Source organism: Cygnus atratus, chromosome 2 (assembly GCF_013377495.2).
Source record: "Cygnus atratus isolate AKBS03 ecotype Queensland, Australia chromosome 2, CAtr_DNAZoo_HiC_assembly, whole genome shotgun sequence".
NCBI lineage: Eukaryota > Metazoa > Chordata > Aves > Anseriformes > Anatidae > Cygnus > Cygnus atratus.
Genome location: NC_066363.1, coordinates 160,171,371 through 160,198,681, shown reverse-complemented (window position 1 = coordinate 160,198,681; position 27,311 = coordinate 160,171,371). Strand labels below are relative to the sequence as shown.

At 48.2% G+C, this 27,311-nt stretch overlaps 1 protein-coding gene across 6 annotated transcripts in view; it reads right to left on the bottom strand.

Annotated features, from left to right (window-relative positions):
• The window catches only part of SCRIB (scribble planar cell polarity protein), a 119,744-nt gene extending 100,723 nt beyond the window's left edge, over positions 1-19,021 (bottom strand). For 5 of the 6 annotated variants that reach the window (XM_050709147.1, XM_050709148.1, XM_050709149.1 and 2 more), the window contains exon 1: positions 18,805-19,021. In XM_050709147.1, coding sequence (XP_050565104.1) covers positions 18,805-18,966 — 162 coding nt within the window. In that variant the 5' untranslated portion in view covers positions 18,967-19,021. The remainder of the gene's footprint in view (positions 1-18,804) is intronic. The other variant, XM_035570174.2, reaches the window with a different exon arrangement.
• Positions 19,022-27,311: the final 8,290 nt, after the last annotated feature.

Sequence of the window (27,311 nt, the reverse complement as noted above, 5' to 3'; positions counted from 1 at the left end):
GAGTGATATAATATCGAAACCACAAGTTTCGATAGAAGAGAAAAACGAATGACAAACTTTCACAGTTTACTAGCAAACCAGAAGCCCAAAGACCACACAGAGCCAACATGGATTAGTGAAACAAGACTCTGATGCAGAGGAATTCAGCCAGCTCAGAGTACGATGGAGATTACGACACATAAAAAAGAGGCCCGACACAAAGATGTGAGGGTACAATATATATATTAATATATTAACAGTGTAGCTGGGTAACTGGGTGGGAGGAAAGGCTTTTGTGAATCAGAATATATTACTAAGACATTTTATTGTTGAAGTAAGTGAATGACTACAGGATGCCTAAGATGGAAAGCAACTACAAAATTGTCTTGCAAATACAATTCAGGTGGCGTAAATTTTTAGAATATCCAGAGCAGTGCTACTGCAACATAACAGACTGAAAATACATAAGCCGTCGCTCTCATTAATGTACTGACAGGCTGAAAATTAGTGAAAAGTATAAAGAGCCTCTAGAGCACTTTAAGATGAAAGATAAATAACTTCACTGCTCAAAATTATAACATTGCAAAAAATACAGAAAAATGTGAAATACAGGCTCTGCAGCATGTTTTCAGCAGTGACATCCTCGTTCAGGAGCCCCTCTAAAGACAAAATCAGGCAAACACTTGAAAAGTCACTCGAGTTTATCTATGATTCTGAAATAAAATTTGATTACTTCAATCTCTTACAAAACAAGACAAACTAGATCCATGGGTTTTTCAGTCCAAAGGGACAATGAAGTAATATCCCCTTAATCCCTTGTACCTCACAGACTTTTATCACAGAATCATGAAATCATTCAGGTTGGAAGGAACCTCGGGAGGTCTCTAGTCCAATCTCTTGCTCCAAGGGTCAACTATGAAGTTGGACCAGGTTGCTCAGGCCTTTGTCTAGTCAAGTCTTCAAAACCTCCAACGACGGAGGATCAAAAAATTCTCTAGACCCCTGCACCTGCCACTTAATTATCCTCACTGCGCCTCCCTGTACCAGTCAGAACCTCCTAGTCCAACAATACCCCATGCCTCTCCTACTCCTGCCAGGCACCACCGGGCTCCATCACCTTGATAACCCACTTCTCCATGCTGAAGAAGTCCCTTTGGCTTATCCTATCACAGCAAGTGCTTCAGCCCCCACACACCTTACCGACCCCCCTCCCCTCACACCAATTCGTCCATGCTGTTCTTGTATTGCGGGCTCTGAACTGGAAAACTGGACATGGCATCAAGGTGTGCTCTGTGGAGCGCTAGGTAGAAGGGAATAATCACTTCCCCAGTCTCCAGGTGAGCTCCTAGTGATACACCCAGGAGGGTGGCCTGCTGGCCTTCTTCAATGCCAGGGCATTCTGCCAGACCCTACAAGGAGATGAACATGGGGACAAATTATGGAAACTGAACACCTCTGAGCACAATGTCCAAAAGGACGAGAGGAGGTGACCAAGTACGACATGCAAAGAACATTATCAACGGTAGTACATGTAAGGTGAGGTCAAAATCACAGGCATGTTTGCATAACCAAAGAAAAAGCCTCAAGCTCAACCCGCCCCCAACACCCTTTTTTTTTTTTTTCTATTGGGAAAAGGGAGAGAAGCATTAGCTTCAAACTGAAATATTACCAACAGCCAAGCAGTGAGCCATCCCAACCACAAAACACTCATCTTCAACAGTCAGGTCAGCCCTACTCAAAGAACATTTCCAAACAGCATATTGTGGTTTTACTCAAGACAAACAACAGGCTCTAACCATTTATGAAAACAAGAAACACTGGTAGCAGCAAATACTGGACCCATTTGGCAGATTCACCTTTGGCTTCCGCTGAGGAACTAGAAAACTTATATATTGAAAAAGTACTGAGCCTCACATACTGATGCTAAGGACCAAAGATCTAGAACTTGTTTCTTGCTCATAATGTGAGGATGCCTGCCATCCCACTTTGCATAGCTTCTCACCACTGGCATCCACTGTCTCAAGCAGTTCAGTATACGTGAAACGCTATGCCTCCACTTAATTTATGAGCCTGGTTAGCCTGTGGCTCCTGCTTTGGTCAATGCTGTGCTCTTACTTAGAAAAGCAGAGTGAACATAGGAAGGAGTAAATACTAACCTGATTTAGAAATGAGCTTTCAGTCTCACATCCTTCACGTATCATGACTGCTTCCTAGCAACGCAGGTGGGTGGGACTAGAGGTGGTGCTGACCAAAATGAAGAGAGGGAGATGCCTAAATCCTGAGAGGGAAGTTTGACAGTCCCCTACTTCCCTCCAACACTTGAGGAACACTGACCATCCAACTCCAAGACTAGCTGCCTCAGCCTTCTCCTGTTCTACAAGAGAAGGAATGGAGCTAGTCACCCCTACCTTCACACACAACCTCTATCAATCAGATAGAGGCAGACATCCCACTGCCTAGGGATACTAGCATAGAGCTTCCAGAAAAATCAGACGGCACAGTAAGCTTCTAGACAGCCAGTGTCTGCCAAACTGCGAAAGAGCACATAGCAAGGTCAGTAAGTGAAGGATGCAGATTTTCAAACACAGTAGTTCTCTCAAAAAGGCAATCTGCATCACTGGGGCAGGTCCAGCAGAATCACAGAATGGTTGCACTTGGAAGGGATCTCTCAAGATCAGCTTATCCAACCCTTGCCCAAGGCAGGGTCAGCTACAGCAGGTTTCCCAGGGCTGTGTCCAGTTGGGTTTTGAATAATGGCCAGTTTGCAAACTCACTGGGCAACATGTTTCAGTATTCAACAATGCTTTCAGTTAAAAGAGAAAAAAAATGTGTTTCATTCTGTTTAAACTGAATTTCCTCTAATTCACTCTTCACCCATCACCTCTTTTTCCTGTCACTGGACACTACTGAGAAGTCTAGCTCCATCTTCTTTACTCCCTGACAGGTTATATACACTTGTAAATTTCCTCTCAGCCTTCTCTTCTCCAGGATGAACAGTCCCAATTCTCTCAGCTTCTCCCTGTATCACAGATGCTCCAGTCCTTTAACCTTAACCATCTTTGTGGCCCTACACTGGACACAATCTTGTCCATCCATGTATTTTCTGCACTGGAAAGACCCACTCTGACACTGTCCTCCAGATATGCTTTCACCAGTGCTGAGCACAGCACAAGGACCACCTCTAGTGACCTGCTGTCAATGCTCTTCCTATCTGGGGGTCAACTTCTTGTCCATCAGGACCCCCTGGTATTTCCGCAAAACTTCTTTTGGTGGTCATTTCCTTGACTGTAATGGTGTGTGAGATTATTCCTCCCTGGGTGCAGAACTTGGCATTTCCCTTTGTTGAACTGCATGAGACTCCTGTCGGCCCATTTCTCTAGCTGTCATGGTCCCTCTGAATGGCAACACAACCATCAAGTACATGCAAAGTTGCACACAACACGTATATACACAGCAAAATCCTAAAAAGCCCTTATAAACTATTGCTAGTCTACAAGAGGTCCTAGGAAATGTCTGAGGCTCCTTCCTCCTCTCTGCAATTAGCATACCTCCACCTAAGTTGTGTTTCTTCAGTTTGCTGAAATGGCTTACTCTTCTGAACTTTAATCCTGCCTCTGTCTACTTTCATATCCACAAAGCTCCCAGCATTACTACTGAGGCTGTGGCAAAGCCCCAGGACGTAAACAAAAGGTTAATGGAGCTACTGGGTTAGCTTGGAGAACCGCAGTATTCAGATAGTGATGCTGGGAATTTGGATGCCACCCCCAAGGGCTTCCCTTCTGCTGAAGTACAACGCTTAGCAGAGCCATGCCTCCTTTCTCTGCTCACTTAGTCAGATCAAGAGGTGGAAAATGAAAAAAGGAGAAAGGACGAGTGAAAGGATCAGAACAAACCCTTTGAAATACCACTCAACTATGCCATTTCCCAGAAACAACAAAATCCTGAGGGCAGACCTGGAAAGCCAATCATTCCCCAAACAGGATTAATGGCTGAAGAGCCAGCCCCGCTCGGCAGGGGGACAGCCCCCTCTCCTGCACACATGCAGTGCTGGGTGACCCCAGCCACCACAGCTGCCTGTGCAGGAGAGGCACAGGGGAACTGGCCCCCTGCTTCGGCAGGAAGGGTTTCAGTACGGGAACGACCAAGGCAGCGCGGTAATAAGTGGCAGGGCCAGGGACAGAGACGCATCCAAAACCACCACGCACCTTGTGCTGACTGGCAATGCCTGCCACAGAGGGTGACTGAGCGCACCCTCACTAAGTTTGCAGACGACACCAAGTTGGGTGCATGTGTCAATCTGCCAGAGGGTAGGAAGGCCCTGCAGAGGGACCTGGACAGGATGGGTCGATGGGCACAGGCCAGTGGGATGAGGTTCAATGTGGCTAAGTGCGGATTCCTGCACTTTGGTCACACCAACCCCATGCAACACTACAGGCTTGGGGCAGGGTGGCTGGAAAGCTGTGCAGAGGAAAAGGACCTGGGGGTGTTGGTCAACGCTCACCTGAACACAAGCCAGCAGTGTGTCCAGGTGGCCAAGGAGGCCAACAGCATCCTGGCTTGTATCAGGAACAGTGTAGCCAGCAGGACCAGGGAGGTGATCGTTCCCCTGTACTCAGCTCTGATGAGGCCGCACCTCGAGTACTGTGCTCAGTTTTGGGCCCCTCACTTCAAGAAAGACATCGAGGCCCTGGAGCGTGTCCAGAGAAGGGCTATGAAGCTGGTGAAGGGTCTGGAACACAAGTCCTGTGAGAAGTGACTGAGGGAACTGGGATTCTTTAGTCTGGAGAAGAGGAGGCTCAGGGGAGACCTTATTGCTCTCTGCAACTGTCTGAAAGGAAGTGGTGGGGAGCTGGGACTCAGCCTCTTCTTGCAGATAACCAGCGATAGGCCTAGAGGGAATGGCCTCAAGTTGTGCCAGGGGAGGTTTAGGTCAGAAATTAGGAGACATTTCTTCTCAGAAAGAGCAGTCAGGCATTGGGACGGGTTGCCCAGGGAGGTGGTGGAGTCACCGTCCCTGGGGGTGTTCAAGGAAAGGTTGGACGTGGTGCTTAGGGACAGGGTTTAGTGGGTGACATTGGTGGTAGGGGGACAGTTGCACTAGATGTTCTTGGAGGTCCTTTCCAACCATAATGATTCTATGATTCAGCCTGCAGCACCTGCAAGCCCAGAGTTACTGCAGCCAAGGCCAGAGTCCTGTGCCTACCCACGACTCATATGATGGAAAAATGAGCCTGTATGCCCCACACCTCCCATCCCACATGCAGAAAGATACACTTTCACAGCCAAGCAAGCAGAGAAAACGTCTTTGGTGCTGAAGCACCCAAGGGATGATGAAAATACCCACTACTTCTGATGCAGACCTTCCAGGTCTGCCTGAGGCTTGGGTTGGTTTCTTAACTCTTTTCTGAACCTTGGTTTTCTTGAGGGCATAGAAGAAAGAGCTTCTGGCCTCTCTGAGGCAGAACCCCAGCTCTCCACTCAACTGCTGCTAATGTAAGGAGACCCTTTGCACTCCCCATACTGAAGCTAACATAGAGACAGGCATGAAGCCGTCCACATGTCTGCACAGACATGGTTCTTCCGTTTCACAACCCAAACATCAGTCCTGCCAAAGGCACTGTGCCTACTGCCTGGGGATGGGGACCAGGACACAGGTGCCTTTGTTCCCTGGTGTCACCTTGCTGCTCTCTGATGGCCAGCCTCACGCTCCTGTAGGAGAGCCATCCCCACAGAGGCCAGGAGTGGAGGGAAGAGGGCGATGCCATGTCCCAGCTCCTCTCCCATTTTCTCACAAGAAGCAGCAGGCTGCTCGCGGGGGCTGCCTCAGTGCCAGGACCCCTCCTGCACACAGCAGCCAGGAGGTGGCTGTCAAGAGCTACCAGGTTGCAGGGACATTTGCCTCCTCAGCCAAGCATGCTTTAAGCAGACTTCAACAAAATGCTTTATAAAGATTCAGCATTTCTCAAGCTCAGCAGCACTTAGGGGGAGCCAGGTGCATGCCAGAGGACGAGGAGTCAGACACCCAACTTATACAGCCACAGAGCCACAATGATCTGACACACAGGCCAATGTTTTTGAAATAAGGCAGTGACAACTTATATATGTGGAGACATATATCTAGAGGAACTGGGTCTACACTGTAAACATGGTGTTCACACCAGAATTGCACAAAACCTTCTTGCTTCTGCAGTCAAAACTATTTGGGTGTTCCTAAGTTCAGCTAGCCAAACAGCAGGTCAAACATCTCCCTGTTTCCTCAGAAACAACCCGTGACCCACAGGCTGCTTCAGACGCAAAGGCCCAGAGCCAGAGAGGTGTTTGGGTTGGGTGACTTTGCTGCAAGGAGTGAGCAAACCAACAGTGCCTGAGTAACTCTGCTGCACTGTGGGGTTTCCCCTGCTGGAGGGAAGGAATGTCATCCAGAACCTTCACAGGCTCGAGAGGTGGACCTGTGCAAACCTCAGGAGGTTCAACAAGGCCAAGTGCAAGGTCCTGTGTCTGGGCCAGGGCAATCCCAAGCACAAATACAGGCTGGGTGAAGAATGGATTGAGAGCAGCCCTGAGGAGAAGGACCTGGGGGTGCTGGTGGATGAGAAGCTCGACATGAGCCAGCAATGTGCGCTCACAGCCCAGAAAACCAACCATATCCTGGGCTACATCAAAAGCAGGTTGAGGGAAGTGATTCTTCCTGCTACTCTGCTCTCATGAGACCTCACCTAGAGTGCTGTGTTCAGTGCTGGGACCCCCAGCATAAGAAGGACATGGAAGTATTCGAATGAGTCCAGAGGAGGGCCACAAAGATGATCAAGGGGCTGGAGCACCTCTCTTACAAAGACAGGCTGAGGGAGTTGGGGTTGTTCAGCCTGGAGAAGACCTTATAACAACCTTCTACTACCTAAAGGGGGTTACAGGAAAGCTGGGGAGGCACTCTTTGTCAGGGAGTGGAGCGACAGGACAAGGAATAATGGCTTTAAACTAGAAGAGGGTAGATTTACATTAGATATAAGGAAGATATTCTTCACTCAGAGGCTGTTGAGGCAGTGGAACAAGTTGCTCAGGGAAGTTGTGGATGCCCCATCCCCGGAAGTGCTCAAGCCCATGTTGGATGGGGCTTTGAGCAACCTGGTCTAGTGGGAAGTGCCACTGCCCATGACAGGGGTGTTAGAATTAGATGATCTTTAAGGTCTCTTCCGACCAAAACCATTCCATGATTCTATGATCTCATTACTCTTAGGAGAATTTCAAGTCCAGCTGTCAAACCCTGCTGGTACAGTCCCACTGCCTTCAGCAGGACAGCACACGTTTAATTAAAGGCAGGATCGACTGTGTAGCCGGAAAATAATTGCGATGCTCCTGGTGATTCATGAGCAAGACCAGGGCCTGGTTTCCCATGCTTTCAATGCTACCATGGGCTGGGGTCACAGGAACATGCAGCAACATTCTGTGTTCATCTCCAACCAGAACAAACACAGAGGACTCAGCCACCACAGGCAGGAGGTGTCATCAGTGAAATACAGCGGCTTGAGCAGCTCCTCAAAATTTTCACAGCAATATCAGGCCGCATATTTGAGCCTTATGCTTCATTCACATTGTCCTGGTTAACATGGGCTTTACATCTAAAGCATTGCCTATGGAGGCAGCAAGAGACTGTTGTGCGCTCCACTGCCAAGGTGGCAGTACGCTGGAGCACGTGTCAGATCTAGCAATAGAAGTGTTAACAGAACTGGGGTTCCTGCTCTTACGTCTGTGATAAAAGAAAGAGACGGTCTTTGATGACCGTACCAGTGGGATTGCCTTTGGGGAAGCCAGCTGTATGGGAGAGATTCAAGGAGAGCTGGGAGCAAAAAAAAAAAAAAAAACAAAGCAAAGCACTTCAGAGTTGCTCAGCTTTAAGGTTAAACTCAGTCCTTCCAAATCACTATGCTGAAAGCCAACTCCTTACAGGTGAGGCCAAAGAACCAGAAAGACTTCTATCCCATAGCCGAACAATGCAGGCAGGACGTCAGTCCCAGGACTGTGCAGCTCTCTCGGCAGAGCAGGAGTCAGTCCACTTGAGAAGACCCAAGCACCACCAGACAGCACTAAGATTCACCACCAGAGCAGTAAACTCTAGACAGACCTTTCCGTATCCTGAGAGAAACGATCCAAGCAATATATATTGCCAGAACGGCTTGAAGCAAGAAAAAGAATCATTCCCACCTGAAATATAGTGAGGTTTATGGACTTAACAGTGGCAGAGGTCAAAAAAATGATCATCGCCACTGAGTGATCAGAACACCCGCAGTTTGGAGCTTCAGTGGAGAGGCCGCACCCCAGCCTTATAGGGAAGCCCTGATGCCAAGAGAAAGGCATCAGTACCACCATTCAGGTATACCCTCACACCAGGACATTCCTCAGAGATCCCTATGCCCGTTGTCAGGTTACTCTGTCGGACTTACCCGAGTGAGCATGTGACAAGACTACAGGCAGTGGATATGCATCCATCTGCCATCCCAAACAAGGGATCCTCCCAAATAGCCAACTCCAATCATAGCGGTGTTCCATTCTCCACTCTTGCGCTAAACTAGCTTTAGCCTCTTCTGACCACAAGCACATAATCACAAACACCCAAAAGGCAGCCACTCAGCAGAGTCCCAAGGAGAAGCAGCTGATCCTCTGTGACAGCCAAACACCAGCCACACGAGCCTTTGGCCAGGCTCGCATTTGCAGCCAGACCCCCACGGAGAGGTCACCATTCCCTACGGCTTCAGCAAGGATGGCAATGGGCTGTCCTCCAGCCCCCCCCAAACATGACATGGGGCCGTTCCCCACCCTCCCACCCCAGGCAGAACACAACATGGAGACACTGGTGTGCAGCAGGGGAGACCCATGCACAGGGGCCTGGCTCCTCCTGGCTCACAGGACAGGACAGCACGCAGCGGCTCCGCGTGCCCCCGCACATACCAGAACTGGAGAGGAGACCTACGCACAGGCAGGCTGCTCCCTGGCTGCAGGATGCAGCCCTCCGTAATGCAGACTGGCCGGATTTCCGACTATTTAACCCCACATATCAGGCCCTGAGGAATGCATTTCAAATATATAAAAGTACTTAAGCATCAGGGACACATTCCAGCTAAGACAAAGCAAGCTGTCTCTGAGCCAAAGGCGCACCAGCTGCTTCATCCCAGGCATTTAATTGGGGACTGAGGAATGCAGCCCCCTCAGGGGTAGAATGCAGCAACTGTTCGACTGCAAACACCAAGAATGCCCAAGCATTTAATGCAGAAGCAAAGTGAAATCTCTGGTCCACATGAAACGACAAACTAATTCAGGGCTGCAGAAAGGAAATCCCCAAGCCAGACTTAGATCACCACAATTAACACTTTGCTCTTGCAGAGCTGTGGGGGTTTTCACTGACTGCAGCAATTCATGGTCTTAGAGTGCATCTCAAAGGAAGAAGCAACACCATACAAACCCTTAAGCAGAGGGGCCCTGCTGAAACCAGAGCACAAGCAGCCTCTACCCTGAGTCCTGTACAGGCGAGCTGGAAGAGTGCCACCACCAACACACCCTGATTACCCAGTGACATCTCCCACTGAAATCCTGCAGAAACATTCATCTGGAAAGATCTACTGAGATCACTTCATGGGACAGGACTCTGGCGACAGATGAAGCAGCAAAACAACACACCCCAAGTACTATCCAAAGACCTGTCCCTTGTCTTATCAATTCTACCTTTTATCTGTTCCCACCCGCTCCTTTCCCAGAATGCCAGCCTCTCAGGAATGGCCTTTTCCAGTCTCCACCACTCCAGCCTTACAAAGGGACCCGATGCACCCACCTAGTTCTCTTCTTCTAAACCATCTTCTGACCAAAGAAAGGTCAGGTAGCAATTATAACAAGAAAAGAAAAAAATTACTTACCCGTAACGCCACAAATGTTAGCAAAGGAGAACAATGTCAAGAGTTAGACAATTACCTGTTCCAATTGTTTCAAGTGGGAATGTATTTTCTTGAGGCAAAAATCATATTGCCCTATACATTTACACAACAGACATCTCCAGCACTGCTAGTGACTTTGAGATGCACGATAAAAAACAACAACAAAAAGCGACCAAAAAAAAAGCCAGAGAAAACAAACAAAACCACAAATAAACTCTAATCCTGAAACCGAGAAACTGAGACAAGGCAGACAACATCAAGTTTATGAATTGGTACAGAGCAGGGTATTCGGAGTATAGCGAATTCTAATCTCGGTGTTCACAGAAGTGCATTTGGTCGACTGAAAATGTTTTTAAGAAGAGTTAAATGTCCCTGTGTGGAAGGAGACTGCAGGAGATTCTCAGACACAAAAGACAAAAATAATTCCTCTGAACAGGAAGAGCACAAATTGGAAGGTGCCAAAGTAGCTCTCTGGGGATCAGCTCAGACACACCGCATTAAATACCTTGAGCTAGAAATGGAAGAGGGTGGAGTCTGAAGCCACAATGGACCTTGCAATGCAAGAGCTCTGCAGGCCACCACATCCCTCTGCCACAGCACACACCATGTCTTACGATCCACCACAATCTTTCATCACTGTGCCCTGCCTCGTTCAAGTTTCTGTCAGGCAGACAGTGAAGCAATGTTATGAAATCAAGTGCCCAAAGACTGGAGGAAAGCAAATGCCACTCCTATCTTCAAGAAGGGCAAGGAAGACATCCTAAAGAACTACAGGCTGGTCAGCCTCACCTCGATCCCTGGGAAGGTGATGGAGCAGTTCATCCTGGAAACTATTTCCACGCACGTGAAGGAGAAGAAAATCAACAGGAGCGGTCAGCATGGATTCACCAAGGGGAAGTCACGCCTGACCAACCTGATAAGCTTCTACAATGAAATGACCGGCCGGCCGGATGGCAGGGAGAGCATCGTGCCCAAAACTCCCTCACGGAGATGCCGCTGATGTACAGGCTGGATGAGCAGACAGCAAGGTGGATCGAAAACTGGCTGAACTGAACGGCTGGGCTCAGAAGGTGGTCAGTGGTGCAAAGTCTAGTTGGAGGCCTGTAAGGCTCAAGAGTACCCCAAGGGTTAATAGTGAGTCCGGTCCTATTTAACATCTTCATTAATGATCTGGACAGTGGGACAGAGTGCACCCTCAGTAAGCTGGCATGAAACTGGGAGGAGTGGTGGACACACCACAGGACTGTGCAGCCACCCAGAAGGAGCTTGACAGGCTGGAGAAATGGGCTGACAAGGATCTCAAAAGGTCCAAGTCCTATGCCTGGGGAGGAAGAACCCCGGGCACCAGGGCATGCTGGGGGCCACCTGCCTGGAAAGCAGCTTGGCGGAAAAGACCCTGGAGCCAGCAGTGTGCCCTTGTCACTAAGAGACTAAGGGTATCCTTGGCTGCATTAGGCAAAGCATTGCCAGCAGGTCAAGGGAGGTGATCCTGCCCCTATGCTCAGCACTGGCGAGGTCACATCTGGAGGGCTGGGTCCAGTTCTGGGCTTCCCAGTACAAGAGAGAAATGGGCATACTGGAGAGAGTCCAGCAAAGGCCTACAAATACGAGGAAGGGCCTGCAGCACCTCTCCTGTGAGGAGAGCCTGAGAGAGCTGAGACTGTTGAGCCTGGAGAAGAGGAGGCTCAGGGGAATCTTACCAATGTCTAGAAACACCTGAAGGGAGGGTGCAAAGAGGATGGAGCCATGCTCTTGTCAGTGGTGCCCGGTTGCCAGCACAAGAGACAATGGGCACAAACTGGAACACAAGAGATTCCCTCTGATTGCCAAGAAACATTTTGTTGTGCAGGTGACAGAGCACTGGCACAGGTTGCCCAGAGAGGCTGTGGAGTCTCGCCCCGTGGAGATCTTCAAAACCCACCCGGACATGGTCCTGGGCAACCTGGTCTAGGTGACCCTGACTGAGCAGGGGGAATGGGGACCAGATGACCTCCAGAGGTCCCCTCCAACCTCATCCATTCTGTGATTCCATGAAATTCAGGAATTTCATGGACCTAAAGAGGTTCACCTAGTCCTGCCTTTAGCCCTAAGCATCAGTGAGACACCCCCCCCAAATTATTCCTGGCAGGTGCTCAGAAAATAGTCAAAGAGAATAAAGAGAGATCTTACATGCAAGCAGATCAGGTAATGATCAAATGATCCGCAGGGCCACTGTGATGCTGTACTTATTCTTTAGAGGCCTGGAACAGGAGCAGGGGAAGGTGAACCTATGGTAGGAGTTGTCACTGAGGAATAAGAAAAATCTCAAAGGTACAAATGCAGCCGATGTACCCAAAGGTACGGAAGACATTATTGACATTATACAGAGACATATCTAGAAGTTTACACAATACTAAGATGAGCTGAACCCAAAGGAGAGACTGAGTAGGTATTTCCATTGATTCACTTCATTGCACAAAACCAATGGAAGGGAAGATTTGGTAAGAAGCAGCACCGTTTAGGCCACAGCACCAAAATCTTCACGAACCCTTTGCTTCACTGAACCTCATCTCCCAGTACGCCTTTTTACGTCACTGTTACACTCCTTTGAACTAAGCTCTTTTCGAGATCCACACATGGCAACACACCTATACACTGTGCAAAAAGCAAAGCCGACTACACACCTTGGAGCTCACTGAGAAATGACTATTAATGGTCAATTCTTATTTGTAGGCCCTAGAACATAAAATTACTTCCTTCTTCCTCTTTCCTGTTCTCTTGTTTGCATGTCCAAGAGTTGTATTGGCTTTTTTTTTCCATAACTGAGCTTATTCTCAGCTATTACCACTCCAGCACAAGTCCTTACGCCCCTAGTCACCATCCAGGATTTACGAGACAGAAGGTTACTGTACAGAGAGAGAAGGATAAGGGAGAAATAGCCTGCAGTATTTCAACGTCTGGACAGCAGCACATCCAGAATATCTGGCTTTTGGAAAAATAAAACCACATCCATTTGTACACATTAACTCATATGGCTCCTGAAAGGCACTGAGAAGCATGCCAACTCTGTGCACAGGTCTCATAACAATCAAGTGAAACCAGTTTCTTGGCTAGTTTTGTTAAGCAAATGCAGCTTGCCGTTTTGACAAAGCCTGTGATGCAGAGAATTCACATGCAGGAAAAGAGAAGGTGCCCAGCGCACATTCAGCCCTCACTGGGCACCCAAGCATGCTCAGTCTCGTTATGGCAGGGTGAAACACTGAGGAGGCCAGTCAGTGATGATTCACGGCTCCCCGACTTTCTCAGGGAAGGGCTATTAGCACGCAGAGATTAAAAGGAATGGAGGCTTCACTCCTCCGTGGAAGTAAATAAAAGCCGAGATCCTCCTTGCAAGCCCCAGATGCCAGGAAATTAAAAGCTGCTCTTAATTAGGCTTGCAACGCCCCACCTTGTCTTGGGAAAGTGACAAATACCACTCTCGGGTTTCACCCTGCTCAGAGCAGCAGGATCCCAGGCCTGGGACAAAGGACACGGATGCTGCTGCCCCGGGCTAACTGCAGCCAAACAGGAGGAACCGCTGAAACCCGGAGTGCTTCTACCAGCTTCGAAGTTGCCTTGCCATGATGCAAATAGCAACAAGCCAGAACAGGAAGGAATCTGCAGCAGACCTAAAAGGCCTCCCTTCTCTCCTTGGAGTTCTAGCCAGGCATCCATCTGCTCTATTTTTCAGTGCGAGATGAAAACACCTCGCTGGACAGCTGGGGGCGGGAAGTCTTCTGCACTGGACCCACTTTATCATGGGAGTTTGGGTAAGGAAAAAGCGATGGAACAGAACTGCACCCCCTCAATTAGACATTCCTAAGGGCTTGCCTCTTCAGCACCATCACTATTCAAAAACTCGGTATCAAATCTAGTTCTATTGTTTCCTCCTTTCTTCCCCACTCTTCGTATGATCCTTCAGCCTGCCCCACCCGAACTCACTTCACTCCCTGCCAGGTATCCTTCCAGCAAAAGGTCTCCAGCGCACCGCTGCTGACACTGATTGGATGTCTCCTCCCTGCTCCACATCAACTTGCTCACTATTTTCAGTCCCTGCTCAGCTCCACCTTCTCCTCCTCCCACACACACCAGGTCCTACAATCTCTGCTCCACCCAGGTTTCTTCTGACATCTCCCTTTTGCCTTCCCATACTCCAACCCCAGCACTCCTCAGAAAACACACCGAGAGTCTGGATCCCTCCTGACTACGATCTGCTCTGTCCACTGCCTCCAAGTTCTTCTGCTGAATGCCAGACTACCTTCTTTCCTTTCTGGTGAGACCTGCACCTCTGAACTGCTCTCACAGTGGACTGTGCGAGTCAGGTGCCTCTTGTAGCTCTAATCTAGCGATCTAGCAAGCTGCATTCTTGAAAACCACGTCCCTAGCTGAAGGGCTTCATCCTGCTGCTGTGATGTGCTATGCACTCACAGTCCTGCAGAAATCACTTTATACAAGCGAGGCAGGGAATAGGTCAGCATAGAGCAAGGCACGTTGTCCTCTAGAATTCAGGCACCCCAGTGAAGAGCGCAGAGAACTTATCAAATAAAATTCACCACTTTCCATTAAACACCATGCTGTATCACCCTGGCAGCAAATCCTTGCAACAAGGCAGCAGATGTTCCTAACATAGATTTAATCTATCACTTCAAATAACCAGAGTTCAGTCACCATAATGAAAAATCTGTACTCAAAACAAGAAAGATTCCACATGGGACAAATAAAAAAGGAGCAAGAGCAGACAGATGACTATTCAACACTGCAGAAAGGAAAGAAACAAGCATTCACTTCCACAACTTGGAAGAAAGAGTTCAGGAAAGTGTGGTGTCATTAAGAAATGCCAGGAGGCAGACAGATCATCTAATCAGATCAAAAGCGAAACAGTAGCAGGGAAGGGACCTGGGAAGTTCTGGAACACAAGAAAATGATGCCACAGAAGGAACAAGACATTGCCAGTGTCTCTGGACTCCGGATTAAACAGAATAAAGATAAATAAGAGTATGTCAGACAGAAATGGCCTGGTAAGGGGAGGTAAGAAAGAAAACCCACAGAGGAGGGGTCAGATAAATTCAAACATTTTAAAAGGAAGTTCTTTCATAACTGTAAAACAGAAGGACCTTTTCAAAAGTCAGCCTCCCCTCCATTCTTTTGCTTAGAAAACCACCTCCACACAGATGCCTTCCCCAAAAAACTTCCTGAGCCCTTAAAAACAAGCATGCTCTGGTCACGCTTGCTTTAGAGCCCGTGTGTTCTCTCTCATTCACATTCTTCTAACTCATCTCCATTTGCGGCTCTCGTCTCCCTCCTGTACACACACCTCAGTATTCCTCTAAAACCGCCCCCCCAAGGAACAGGCACGTGCAGCTCTACTCCGTGAAACCAGCATGTTTTCTTGTCCCTGTGTCTTCCTTCATGGTACGCACAAATCCTCCTCCCCGCGTCTCTCTCACACAAAAGGAACATCTTTCTGTGAAGTGCTTCTCAACTGGAAAGCGCCTTCCCCACCCCTACCAAAGACCTCTCTGATTGCTGTCCCTGAGGAAAACGTGTGCCCAAAGCACGCACTGCTGTCCTCTGTTTCCCTGGTGAAAGGGCAGTTTACTTTCAATTTTCATCCGCCATCCACCTCGCCTAACATGCAGATTCTTACTCCTCTATTAGATATATGTCGACAACCACATAGTCCACAGCAGTAGTATCCCTTAATAACGTCCTTCCTGCATGTGATTTGTGTGTAGAGAACGACACCTGGGACTAAAAAGCACAGCTGTGCACTGCAGGAAACACGAGGACATACTGGGTCATGCCGCAGGTGGGTCTAACCTTGCAGCCTTGTTCTACCAAACTGCAGACCTCCTCATCAACTTCACCTGGACTACCTGACCATCCGCGTCACCAGCTGGAAGAAACGTGGTAGGGGTGGCTGGAAAGCGAAAAACTGTAGGACCTATTTCTGCTCGCTCTTCCTGACATGTCTCCAGGGCACGGCATATCTCGACAGCATTCACCAGCTCCTTTGCTTTTTTCAAGAGTGGCCAGCACTTAGAGGTACTATGCTCATTGCCCCAGCTACATGTATTTGCCTCTCGCCTTGCTTGTGAGGGAGAGGGCATTTAGATTTTGCTAGAGATGGCTGATGTCTCTCACTACTGGAGAAAGCCCATGCCAGCTGCAGACAGTATTCGATACAAAAGAGTGTGACTACATGAAGTCCAAAACAGTACTTCTTTTAGGTCTCTTCCAGGATATGCAGCACAAGCCACTTCTCAGCCAAACATGATGTCTTTGTATTTATTCATTTTTGGTTGTCTTCTCTTTCACAAGCTCATGTAAACTTTGCGCATCTGTTATGTCATACGACAAGTAATTCCACACTTCAGCTTAACTACAACATGCATGAAAAATTGTTTCTGAACTGAGCCTTTTGTGGTTTCAGTTAACCTCCTCAGTCCTTGGGCTGCAAGAACCAGTGGTCAGTCGCTCCCTGTTCAATCCCTGCAGGCCATTTGTGACCAGACATCTACCATCTGACGGAGGAATGGCACTATCTTTTTCAGACTGAGGAGACCTCGCAAACTTTTCTTTACCTTGTGCGAAAGCTGTTGCATACCTCCTATCAAGCCTTCTGTTCCCCATTCTCTGTACCCCTTCTGACTTTACATCTCTTTTGAGATTGGAGGACCAGAAGCACCATTCATGACCATATAATCTTATTTTTCTCTTCCCTATTGCTTTTTCTAATAATCCCTCACCAGAAAACTCTAGAAACTGGGGACAACTCAATCACCAGAAAGGGAACCCTTGATCCCGGGACAGGTCACAGCAAGAACTCTGATGGTCCAAAGCAGAACAGATGTAACACCTGGAGTTTAACAACCGTGTTCACAAGTACAAGTAGTTTGAGTGACAACAGGAAGGAGATGGTGGTTAGGACAGATACACAGTACCTGCTTTCACAGACAGCATTATACCTATCTGATCACTGACCAGATAAAGTGCCAGTATAAAATTTGCATTTATTGTGCAAAAGATGCTTTTCAAAAGCCAACATAAAAAAAACAGTATCTTCAGCTTATGTAGAAGTCTAACCTGCTTCTACGTAAACACAAAGACTGACTGACTATTCAGAGGGATAAGGAGTTGCGCAGTGCGAGGATCAGCAAGTTCATTGCAGATGTGTTGCAATTAGCCTCCTCTGCAAAAGAGACTGATACTCATTTGTAAGTCCTAACCTGCCTGTAACACAATTTTTCCAGTAGTTTGAGAAATATCCCCACCTAAATTATACAATGATCCCCAGATACCCGATGGAAGAAAGCTGACAAAAGAAGGATCATACTAGTGTTGCTGTAACTGAAAAGCAAGGGTGGTTTGTCCTTTTTTTTCCAGATTCTTTTTTCCCCCAATTTTACATAAATAAGAAAAACACTAGTAGTTTAACAAGAAACTTTAAAATAAAGAAAAATTACCTTTTTTCTTAATGTTTTTAATAAAAAGGTGACTTAGACCAATGAGCACCTATCCAAACGTGCTACAGTGAAATACTTTTTCCAGCACAAAACTTTTTTTAACTGAAAAGTTCGTTAAGTATCACTAACTAATGGTGGGAAGCAGTCACAGCAGCAAGCCTGCTGGAGTTCAAGAAGCATTTGAACCACACTTCAGACATGGTTTGATCTTTGGGTGCTCCTGTGTGAAGCCAGGAGTTGGACTCCATGATTCTTGTGGGTCCCTTTCAACTTAGGATACTCCATAATTTTTAAAAATTGTACAATTTTGACATGGAATACATGGAAAAACTTCCTCTATAACACCCTATAGCCCAGTAACGTTTAAAGGTGCTCTCCTTCCTGAGAGGCAAGCACACGCACAGGTTCAAATTCCAGTTCTTGTTTGCAGTATTCTATGCTTCAGATTAACCAGCAGAACAGGAACACCATCGTTTCTGCTTTGGCTGAACGGTACTGTAAGGAAAAAATAAAGGCTCTGTCTTGTGAAAGTAAACCCTTTAGGAGTCAGAGGTGTCTGGGCCAAGCCCACAGCTGACTGTAGAGCAGATCTCCCATCCTCTACTACAGAAGAATCACACTGGCATGGTGTGCGGCGACATACAAAGCATTTATCACCAGCATTATCTGCACGGAGAGCACTGAGGTTAAACAGAACAGTGGAAGAAGTTACAACCGCAGGCTTAAGCCCCAGACAATAAGAATAAAATGCTTCTTCGATACCTGCTACGGTTTACAGGTTAAAGCAGAGCTTTTACATTCACACCGCGCCTCTCTTAGCAGCCAGCACGGCTTACGGGACCCCTGGCAGGCCGCCCCTTCGCAGGGCAGGTTCGCTCGCTTCCCCGGCACCCACCGATCGGCGGCACAGGGCCCCGCGTCCCGACACGTCCCACGCGGGGCTCCCGCTGCGAGCGGCGGCGCGGCGCCCACCCGCCTTCCCCCGGGAGCACGACGGAGGGGGCCGGGAGGGGGCCGGCGCTGGACGGGGGAAGGCCGCGCTCCCTGCGGGGCGAGCGGGGAGCAGGACGCGGCGCGGCCCCGGCGGAGGCCGCTCCCGGGAGCAGAGCAGGCCGGGGTCGGCCGCGGGGTCCCCTCGCCGAGCCGGGACAGCGCCCGCCCGCGGGCCGCCGCAGGGACGGGGGCGGCCGAGGGGAGAAGCCACCGGCGGCCCCGGGCCCCCGGCAGCACGGCGGAACGGGACCGGCCGAGCCGCCCCCAGGCTCCGCCCGGCGCCCGGCGAGGAGGCAGGTGGGCGACGCTCGGGCCGGGCCGGGCCGGGGGCAGCGCCCGGAGCTCCGCGGACCGAGGGAGGCCAGGGCCGGGGCCAGGCCCGCGGCTGCGCGCTCGGCCGGGCCGGGACGGGCGGGCCGCGGCCTCACCTTGGGCAGCTCGCGGAGCTGGTTGGCGTCCAGCAGCAGCTCCTCCAGCGAACGGCTGTAGCGGTAGATCTCCTCGGGCACGGCCTGCAGCGAGCAGTGCCGCCGGTCCAGCGCCTCCACGTGCCGGTTGCAGCGCCAGAGCGGCGGCATGCACCGCAGCATCGCGCCGGGCCGCGCCGGGGCTCGGCCGCGATCGGCTTCGGCGCGCAGGGGCGGGCCCGGGCGGGAGCGGCCGCGCCGGGAAGGGGCCGCCCGAGGGAGGGCCCGGATGTGCGGCGGGGCGGGCGCTGCGCTAGGGCCGGGCCGGGCCGGGCCGCAGCCCCGGAACCCCCCGGCGTCCGCCGCCGGGCCGCGCCCCTGGTCCGCGCCGCCCCTCGGCTCGGGCCTGGCCGCCGCGCTCGGGCCCCGCCGCTCCCGCCCGGGCCCGGTCTGCGCCCGGGGCCGCGCCGCCCCCCGCGAGCGTCCCTGGGAAACGGAGTCCGCGGCCGCCGCCGCTCCCGCCCTGCCCCGCGACGCCCGCCCCGGCCCCGCCCGGCCCCGCCCGGCCGCCCCTGCGCCGCCCTCGGGCCGGGCCGCTCAGCGCAGGAGGGCCCGGGGGGAGCAGACGGCCCGGGGGCGGCGGGGAGCGGCGGCTCCGCGGAGCGGGGCCGCCGGTACCGAGCGGGGCCCGGCGGAGGTCGGCTGCTCTCGCCTCAGCGCCGGGCGTTCGCAGGAGCCGGCTTCGAAAGCAGCGGCAGCGGCGTTGCCGATAGCGGCGTTCCGCAGCCCGTGGTGCTGCGCCTCGCCCCTAAAACCGGCGGAACGAAACCGAGAATCGTGGCGGTCAGCCTCCAGCCCCAGAGCCGCTCCGTCTGCACACGCGAAAACCAACAGCCGAAGGGAAACATAACCCCTGTTTTATACGGGGAGGCTCCACGTTAGCCGTGACCATTTACTAGAACTGTACACACGTGCACCCACGTGCTTATGGGCTGCTTCTGGATGTCAAGCTTATAACGCGAAAAATGATTTGGAAAGCACTGTGGAGAAGAAGAAGGAAAAAAAACTTATATGCCATTATGTAAAGCAGTACGATGCACCGACGCCTGATGATTTTAGGTTGGATATTAGGAAGAACTTCTTTACCGAAAGGACTGTTAGGCATTGGAATGGGCTGCCCAGGGAAGTGGCTAAGTCACCATCCCTGGAGGTCTTTAAGAGACGCTTACATGTTGAGTTTAGTGATATGGTTTAGTGGAGGACTTGTTAGGGTTAGGTCAGAGGTTGGACTAGGTGATCTTGGAGGTCTCTTCCAACCTAGGTGATTCTGTGATTCTGATGGTCCTTGCCCTTGCCAAGTTACAAAGGCAATCAAAAACATGATTTTTGTTTTTTATGAAGATAGCTCAAACAATGCCTCCACGCAGAAATACATGAGTCAAGGGAGCACAACAGAAGTCTGTAAAGCCCAAGTACTCTGAAAGAAACAACAGCAACGATCATCTCCCCCCTCCACCTCCTTCCACCCCCCAAAAAGAAGCATAAATAATCAGCCGATTAGGTACTTGTAGACATCTGAAATGCATAGGTTCAAGGAAAGGTTCTATTTCCTTATAGTTCAAGGAAAAAAAGTCTTGACATTGTGTCTCTATTCAGACTAAACCCATCAGAATAAGTGATTTTTTTTAAAGAAAAGGATTATATTTATCTAGCCTACTGAAACTCTAATAATAGCAATACATCATATGATTTATCCTCTCCCTAACGAGGGAAAAAAAAAAACATTTAAGCTTAATGAAGATGTTAATACAAGAGCAGGCATGAAACTGATTCTTAATGCTATGTTTCCAACTTCAACAAGTTGGGAAAATCATCTGTAAATCTCAGCATTCAAGATCAAGAGCTTCGTACATCTTCCCTGTGCTAACTCCATTTTGATACTACTCTCAAGGGCCCTGTTTTACTTAAGGGGTCATAACATCAAGGTACAACAAAAACACTGCAAGGGCTTTGAGCAGCAGAAGCCATTTAACAGCAGCTCCCCCAAGGGCATAGTGCTTGTCAGCTCATAGTTACAGAAGCTCCCAAGGCACATACATTGCTCATCTCAAACCATCAAGAGATGGAGACAGCTGAACATAGCTGACAAATCTGAGGATGACATGCTTTTCTCTGGAAGCCTATCTTCCCTAATTAGTAAACACTGAAACTACATTTTCTGTTTTAAGCTTGTCTTGCTCTATCCAGCTGTTAGACATATAGGACTAAGCCAGCTCTGCCTGTGCTGCAGTTCTTCCACGGGCTGAACTGCTGTCGAGGTTTTATCAACCCACCACTGGAAGGGTCTGATGCTGAATCAGGGCTAACACACACTGACTTGCAAGACAAACTGAAGATAAAGATTATCATGGATTACTTGAAAAATCCCATCATGGCCTTGTTCCCATCTGTATTTGGTGCTGTCATAATCTGCAGGGCTGTTTCTGAGATGACCAGGTTTCTGTGAACAGACATTATTATACTTGAACGCTTGGCTGCTGCAGAGCAGACACTGACTGCCGAACCCCACAGAGTGCAGACTGGGATAAGAACACCATTGCTCTGCCCTGCAGTACTCCAAAAATTAAAGCTAATCAGTTACAGACTACTGCCCTGTATCAGCTCATTTTACCAGTACATTCTTCCTACAGCATCAAAACTCTGCTAGAACTTTGCCAGATTTATTAAATGTGGAGTTACCCAGAGCAGTATCATCAGGAAGTTCACTAGAACAGGCCCAGAGAGACCCTTCTCTAGAAACAGTTAAGTACGTCAGCTTCCTAGCTGACTAGAAGAGGGTCAAGGTGGGAGAAACAGAGCCATGTACAAAGGGATCAATGCATGATCATCTGATAGCCACCCTTCACTATTTCAGCATGACTTGCACCAATTACAGGATGAGAAATTCACTTAGTCCAATGCTGCATTACGTCCAAGAAACTGAGGATTTAGATAGCAGTGCGTAGATGGACACAACCTCTACTTTAGGAAAACCCTTACCTATCAGTTGTTGGCCTCTGAACCATATTCATTCCATGCTTGCCCCTCCCTACACTTTTGCCTAGAAACCTGCATATCATTCACTGCCTTGGACAAGATGGGCCCTTTTGTCTAAAACAGTAGAATCATAGAATGGTTTGAGTTGGAAGAGACCTTAAAGACCAACTACTTCTAACCCCCCTCCCGTGGGCAGGGGCACTTTCCGTTAGACCAGTCTACCCAAAGCCCCATCCAACTTGGCCTTGAATGCTTCTAGGAAGGAGGCATCCACAACTTCCCTGTGCAACCTGCTTAAATATCTTGACACCCTCAGAATAAAGAATTTGTTCCTTATATCTAATCTAAATCTACCCTCTTTTAGTTTAAAACCATTGTCCCTTTTCCGGTCACTACACTCCCTGATAAAGAGTCTGTCTCCAGCTTTTGTGTAGGCCCCCTTTGGGTACTGGAAGGCCACTGTCAGGTCTCCCTGCAGCCTTCTCTTCTCCCAGCTGAACAACCCCAACTCTCTCAGCCTGTCTTCGTAGGAGAGGTGTTAGGATAGGTGCCCTTGATCATCTTCATGGCCCTCCTCTGGACTCGTTCTAATACTTCTGTGTCCTTGTGCTGGGGATCCCAGAGCTGAATGCAGTACTCCAAGTGGGGTCTCATGAGAGCAGAGCAGAGCGGGAGAATCACCTCCCTTGAACTGCTGGTCATACTTCTTTTGACGCAGCCCAGGATACGGTTGGCTTTCTGGGCTGCAAGTGCACGTTGCTGGCTCATCTTCAATATTTTGTCCACCAATACCTTCAAGTCCTTACCCACAGGGCTGCTCTCTATCCACTAATTGCCTTATCTGTATCTGTGTGTTTGAGATTGCCCCAACCCAGGTGCGTGATCTGGCACTTGGTCTTACTGAAATTCATGAAGTTCATGCGTGCTCACCTCTCAAGCCTGTCAAGGTCCCTCTGGATGGCATCCCTTCTCTCTAGCATGTCAACCACACCACATGTCTTAGTGTCATCTGCAAACTTACTGAGCATGCACTTGATGCTACTGTCCAAAACACCAAGAAAGATGTTAAATAGTGCTGCTCCCAGCACAGACACTGAGGGACATCACTTGTTACTGACCTCCACCTGGACATTGAGATGTTGACCGCAACTCTGAACATGACCATCCAGCCAATTCCTTATCCACCAGGTGGTGCAACCATCAAATCCATGTGTCTCCATTTTAAAGACAAGCATACCATGGGGGACAGTGTCAAATGCTTTGCACAAGTCTGGGTAGATATTGTCGGTCTCTCTTCCCTTATCCACCAATGTTGCAACCCCGTAACAGAAGGCCACCAGTTTGTCAGGCACAATCTGCCCTTAGTGAAGCCACGTTGGCTGTCAATCACCTCCTTATTTTCCATGTGCCTCAGCACAGCTTCCAGGAGGATCTGCTCCATGATCTTGCCAGGCACAGAGGTGAGACTGACTGGCCTGTAGTTCCCCAGGTCCTCCTTTTTTCCCTTTTTGAAAATAGGGGTTACGTTTCCCATTTTCCAATCACTGGGAACTTCACCAGACTGCCACTTTTCAAATATGATAGTGGCTTTGCAACTTCAGATGCATCTCATCAGGTCTCATGGACTTGTGTACATCCAGGTGCCTTAAATGGTCTCAAACCTGATCTCTTACAGTGGGCAGTACTTCGTTTTCCCAGTCCCTGACTTTGGATTCTGTGAATTGGGCAGTGTGGCTAGAGCACTTCCTAGAGAAGACTGAGGCAGAGAAGGCTGAAGTGCTCAGTAACTTCTTTATGTCAGCTGTAGCCAGGTCTCCTGTTTCACTTATCTTAAGTGTATAGTTTCCTTCGTCTTCCCTTGTTGTCCTGTGTACCCGATGAAAGCCTTATTTTTATTTGTTGTTGTTTTGGCTTTCCTGCCGCTCTCCCTGCACCCTAGGGACGTAAATTATAATCATCCCAGGATGTATATCTCTGCCTCCACTGCCTATGTATGATGTTTTTGTGTTTTAGTTTGGCTTAGAGGTCTCGTTTTAGTCAAGCTGCCCTCCTGCCTCTCTTGCCAGGCATCTTGCAAGTCGGGTAGTAACATTCCATAGACATGCCAGTGAAGAGTGAGGGAATTAGCTCTTATGAAAAAAAAAATCCTGACCTTAAATTCAGGCTATTTCAACTACCCTTGTGTTGAGCTAAAGGACTATTGCCTTAGAAGCACAAGTGTTAACTAGCCCTCTACAGTACTATTAACTCTTCTATTCTGATTAGGTATGGTTTTAGAACAATGAGGGCACTCATGCCTATGTTAGCAACATACAGCTCTATTGCTCTGCTGTCTCACACAAAGACCATAGCCACAAGATCCTACACGAGGCAGCACATACAGGAAAGTGCTGACAAATCAGGATTCAAATCAGGATTTTACCTTATTCATAGTAAAAGTTGAACCATTTACCTGGAATAAAGACGATGTGGACAGATAGTCTTCCCAAGTACTGATGAAGTATGGAAAAAACTCATGCATTTTATTTCAGACTGCTACTTCCCAAGTTATTTGGTCTCTTTCTGCTCATCTACTATGCAGGAATACACCAGCAATCCACGGGAATTACCCACGTTAAACTTCTATAGAAGTCAACAACAGGAACTAGACAAAGAACAGCATTCTATATGTTGAGGCCCTGAAATTTGAGGTCCTGGGCCAAAGAAAGCAGTGGTATGCAGCTCTATAGTTAGGTGTATACATGCAAGATTTAAAATGGGGATTAGTTACCCGTTTATTCCAAGCATTCAAATTTAAGACAAGGGACTCAGAAGAAACTGTTTCAAAGCTGGGGAAAAACAGGAGGGACAGAAACAGGAATGGACTAGAACCAGTTTTATGACAAAACTCAAATGAGTCTCTTGGAATCACGAAATACCTGACTGAGCTTATTCAGCACCTTTATCCATTGGAGGCAAGACTTCAAGCCTTGTTTTTCAGGGAAGCAATCCTGTATAGGCAGGAGAGGAAATGGCAAAGGTGCAGGACCTGACAAACTTTCTTTTCCCTGTTATTCTGAAAATATCTAACTCAAAATTTAAGAACCAGTCTCGCTCAGCTGGCATCAGGCTTCTGTGATGATTTATTTTTCTTTACCTCAACTTAAGCTGCATCCTCTTGGAACAGTACCTACAGGCCTACAGGAAAGGCTCACATTCTTTTGAGAGAAGAATTTTCTGACCACTAATGCAGAAACAGCGATCTGGAGTCAATACATGAGGGCCCTGTCTAGAGCAGGCTATCGGCCTCTGCTTTTCACCAGTGCCATTTACTTTAGGGATTAGAAAATTAAAAAAAAAAAAAAAAAAAAAGGAACTTGGTGATCAGGCCAAGGCTGTAAGGTCCAGCACTGCAGCAAAAAGATTTCATCCTTACCCCCAAACATTTCTGGGATTTTTTATTAGAACCTGGAGCCTCCTGACAGTTGCCACCAGATACAGCTGTTCAATAGTTTGTGCAGCTGCACCGTAACATCTTGCTGCCATGAATAAGTAAAGGCAACAAAGCACCTTCAGCAACTACATGAAAACAATAAGAATTTGGACAGGTTTAGGCTTCTCATGTCTTTCAAGCAATTACTGCAGAACCACGCCAGAATCTTAATGAGATCAGGACAGTTCCTGGACCTAATTTAGGGAATCAAATCTAGCAAAGTCCACTGCTGTGGAGCCACATGGCAAGCCTTCCAGACATTGAAGTTGCTTCTGTAAAATGCTCACTCTGAGTTGCCCACATTTTCCAAATAATTCACCCTTGACGATCACTACTGTCAAGGAATCAATTGAGAAAGCCCTACACAGCTATAACTAGCTGAAAATTACTACGCTGCAGAGTGGTGTATTCTGTCAATAGGAAAGTCTGAAGGTGAAGGAATTTAGATTCCTTGTCAGAAAGCTGTTCAGATCACAACCGTTTAAGAACAGAGATACACTGAAAGGTTAAAGCCTGACTACACAGGCTGATGCAGAGGTACCCTTTCTTTCATCTCCTCTACCAGATCCATGCTGCACCTAAAGACATGTACAGCTTTTTCCAATTTGCTGAGAAAGCATGGCAGGAAATAACTGGAAAAATACACGATTAATTGGGAGTTGGTGCTTGCACAGGCATCTCTAAAGCATCATATATGATGGAATGATGAGGGATTATCCCCAGTCTTCACTCTTTTCCGAGTTTCAGCTTCTCAAGTCAGAATCCCCCATTCCTTACTGGGGAATACACCACTTTACACTTAAAATACAGAACAAAGCAGATTATATCCTCTTATACCAACCCTAACATCCTAGTGACCTGTCATCCTGTTAAATAGACATACCTACATCTGTTTCAAAATCCTAAATCATTAAGGATGTATACATTTAACCTAAATCAGATTTCTATGGGATCCCAGGGAAAAAGCCCTTCGTTAATGTTTTTTTAATTTACTTTCTTATTTTGAAATTTGTTTGTTACTTATCCACAGTCAATGTTTAGCTCACACTGTAGCATTTTAATTAGTGTTGTATGACACCTGACCTTTTGTCAGACACTTTACCTGTCAAGATCTGAAGTTCCTTTTCTTAATATAAACTTGTAAAATATCTTGTCAGCCAGGTAAGATTGATCACACACACAAAAAAAAAGCTTAGGCACTCATCCTTAAGTCTGTGCTTTCTCCTTGCATCTAATTTTATCTTTGTTTCCCCCTTCTTTCTCTTTTGGAGCTATCAACAACAAAATGAAGCTCCCAGTACCGCCTTATACTCCTAAATCCAGTCAACAGGACAGGAACAAGTACCAGAAAATAGAAGCTAGACAGAACAGTGGTAACACTGGAACAAGTTGAAAATGGTGAACTTTCTTCTGTATTACAGACAAAAGCAGCAGAAAAGCTGTAGTGCATTACCAAAACGGGAAATTATGAACTACCAGTGTGCTGTGGCTGTTTGTTAAAGAACTCAATGGGATCACAGATTACATGGGATGAGGCATTTGCAGGACAGGTAAGAAAGGAAGAATGCCACTATGCCACGCCCTAGGAAGGGTTCATCTGGAATCTATTAAAAAACTCAAATCAACTACTTCTGAGAAACAAACTCAAGCTAACAAATGCAAAGAAGGATTGCTAAGCCAGATGATGAGGAAAAGAGCAAGCTGAACCCAAGATACCTTGGCTATCAAAGGTTGAAAAAGAGAGGCTTGCTGTTACCAGGAAAGAAAGGTTATTTATGCTAACAGACAATATTAAAACAAAAGTTAACAAATTAACTGTAAATACAGTTAGACTGCAAATACAGATTTCTAACCTATAACAGAAGTTTGAGTGTTTGAAACAAAATTCAAAAAATAAGTCTCTAAGCTTAGAGACAGCTTGCAGCAGCAGCAGCAGGCTCAATTCAGACCTCCCTTCTGAAGTTCCTCTGAGATCATTCTTCTGTTATTTGAATTTCTAAATTAAAATGAGTATTTCCTT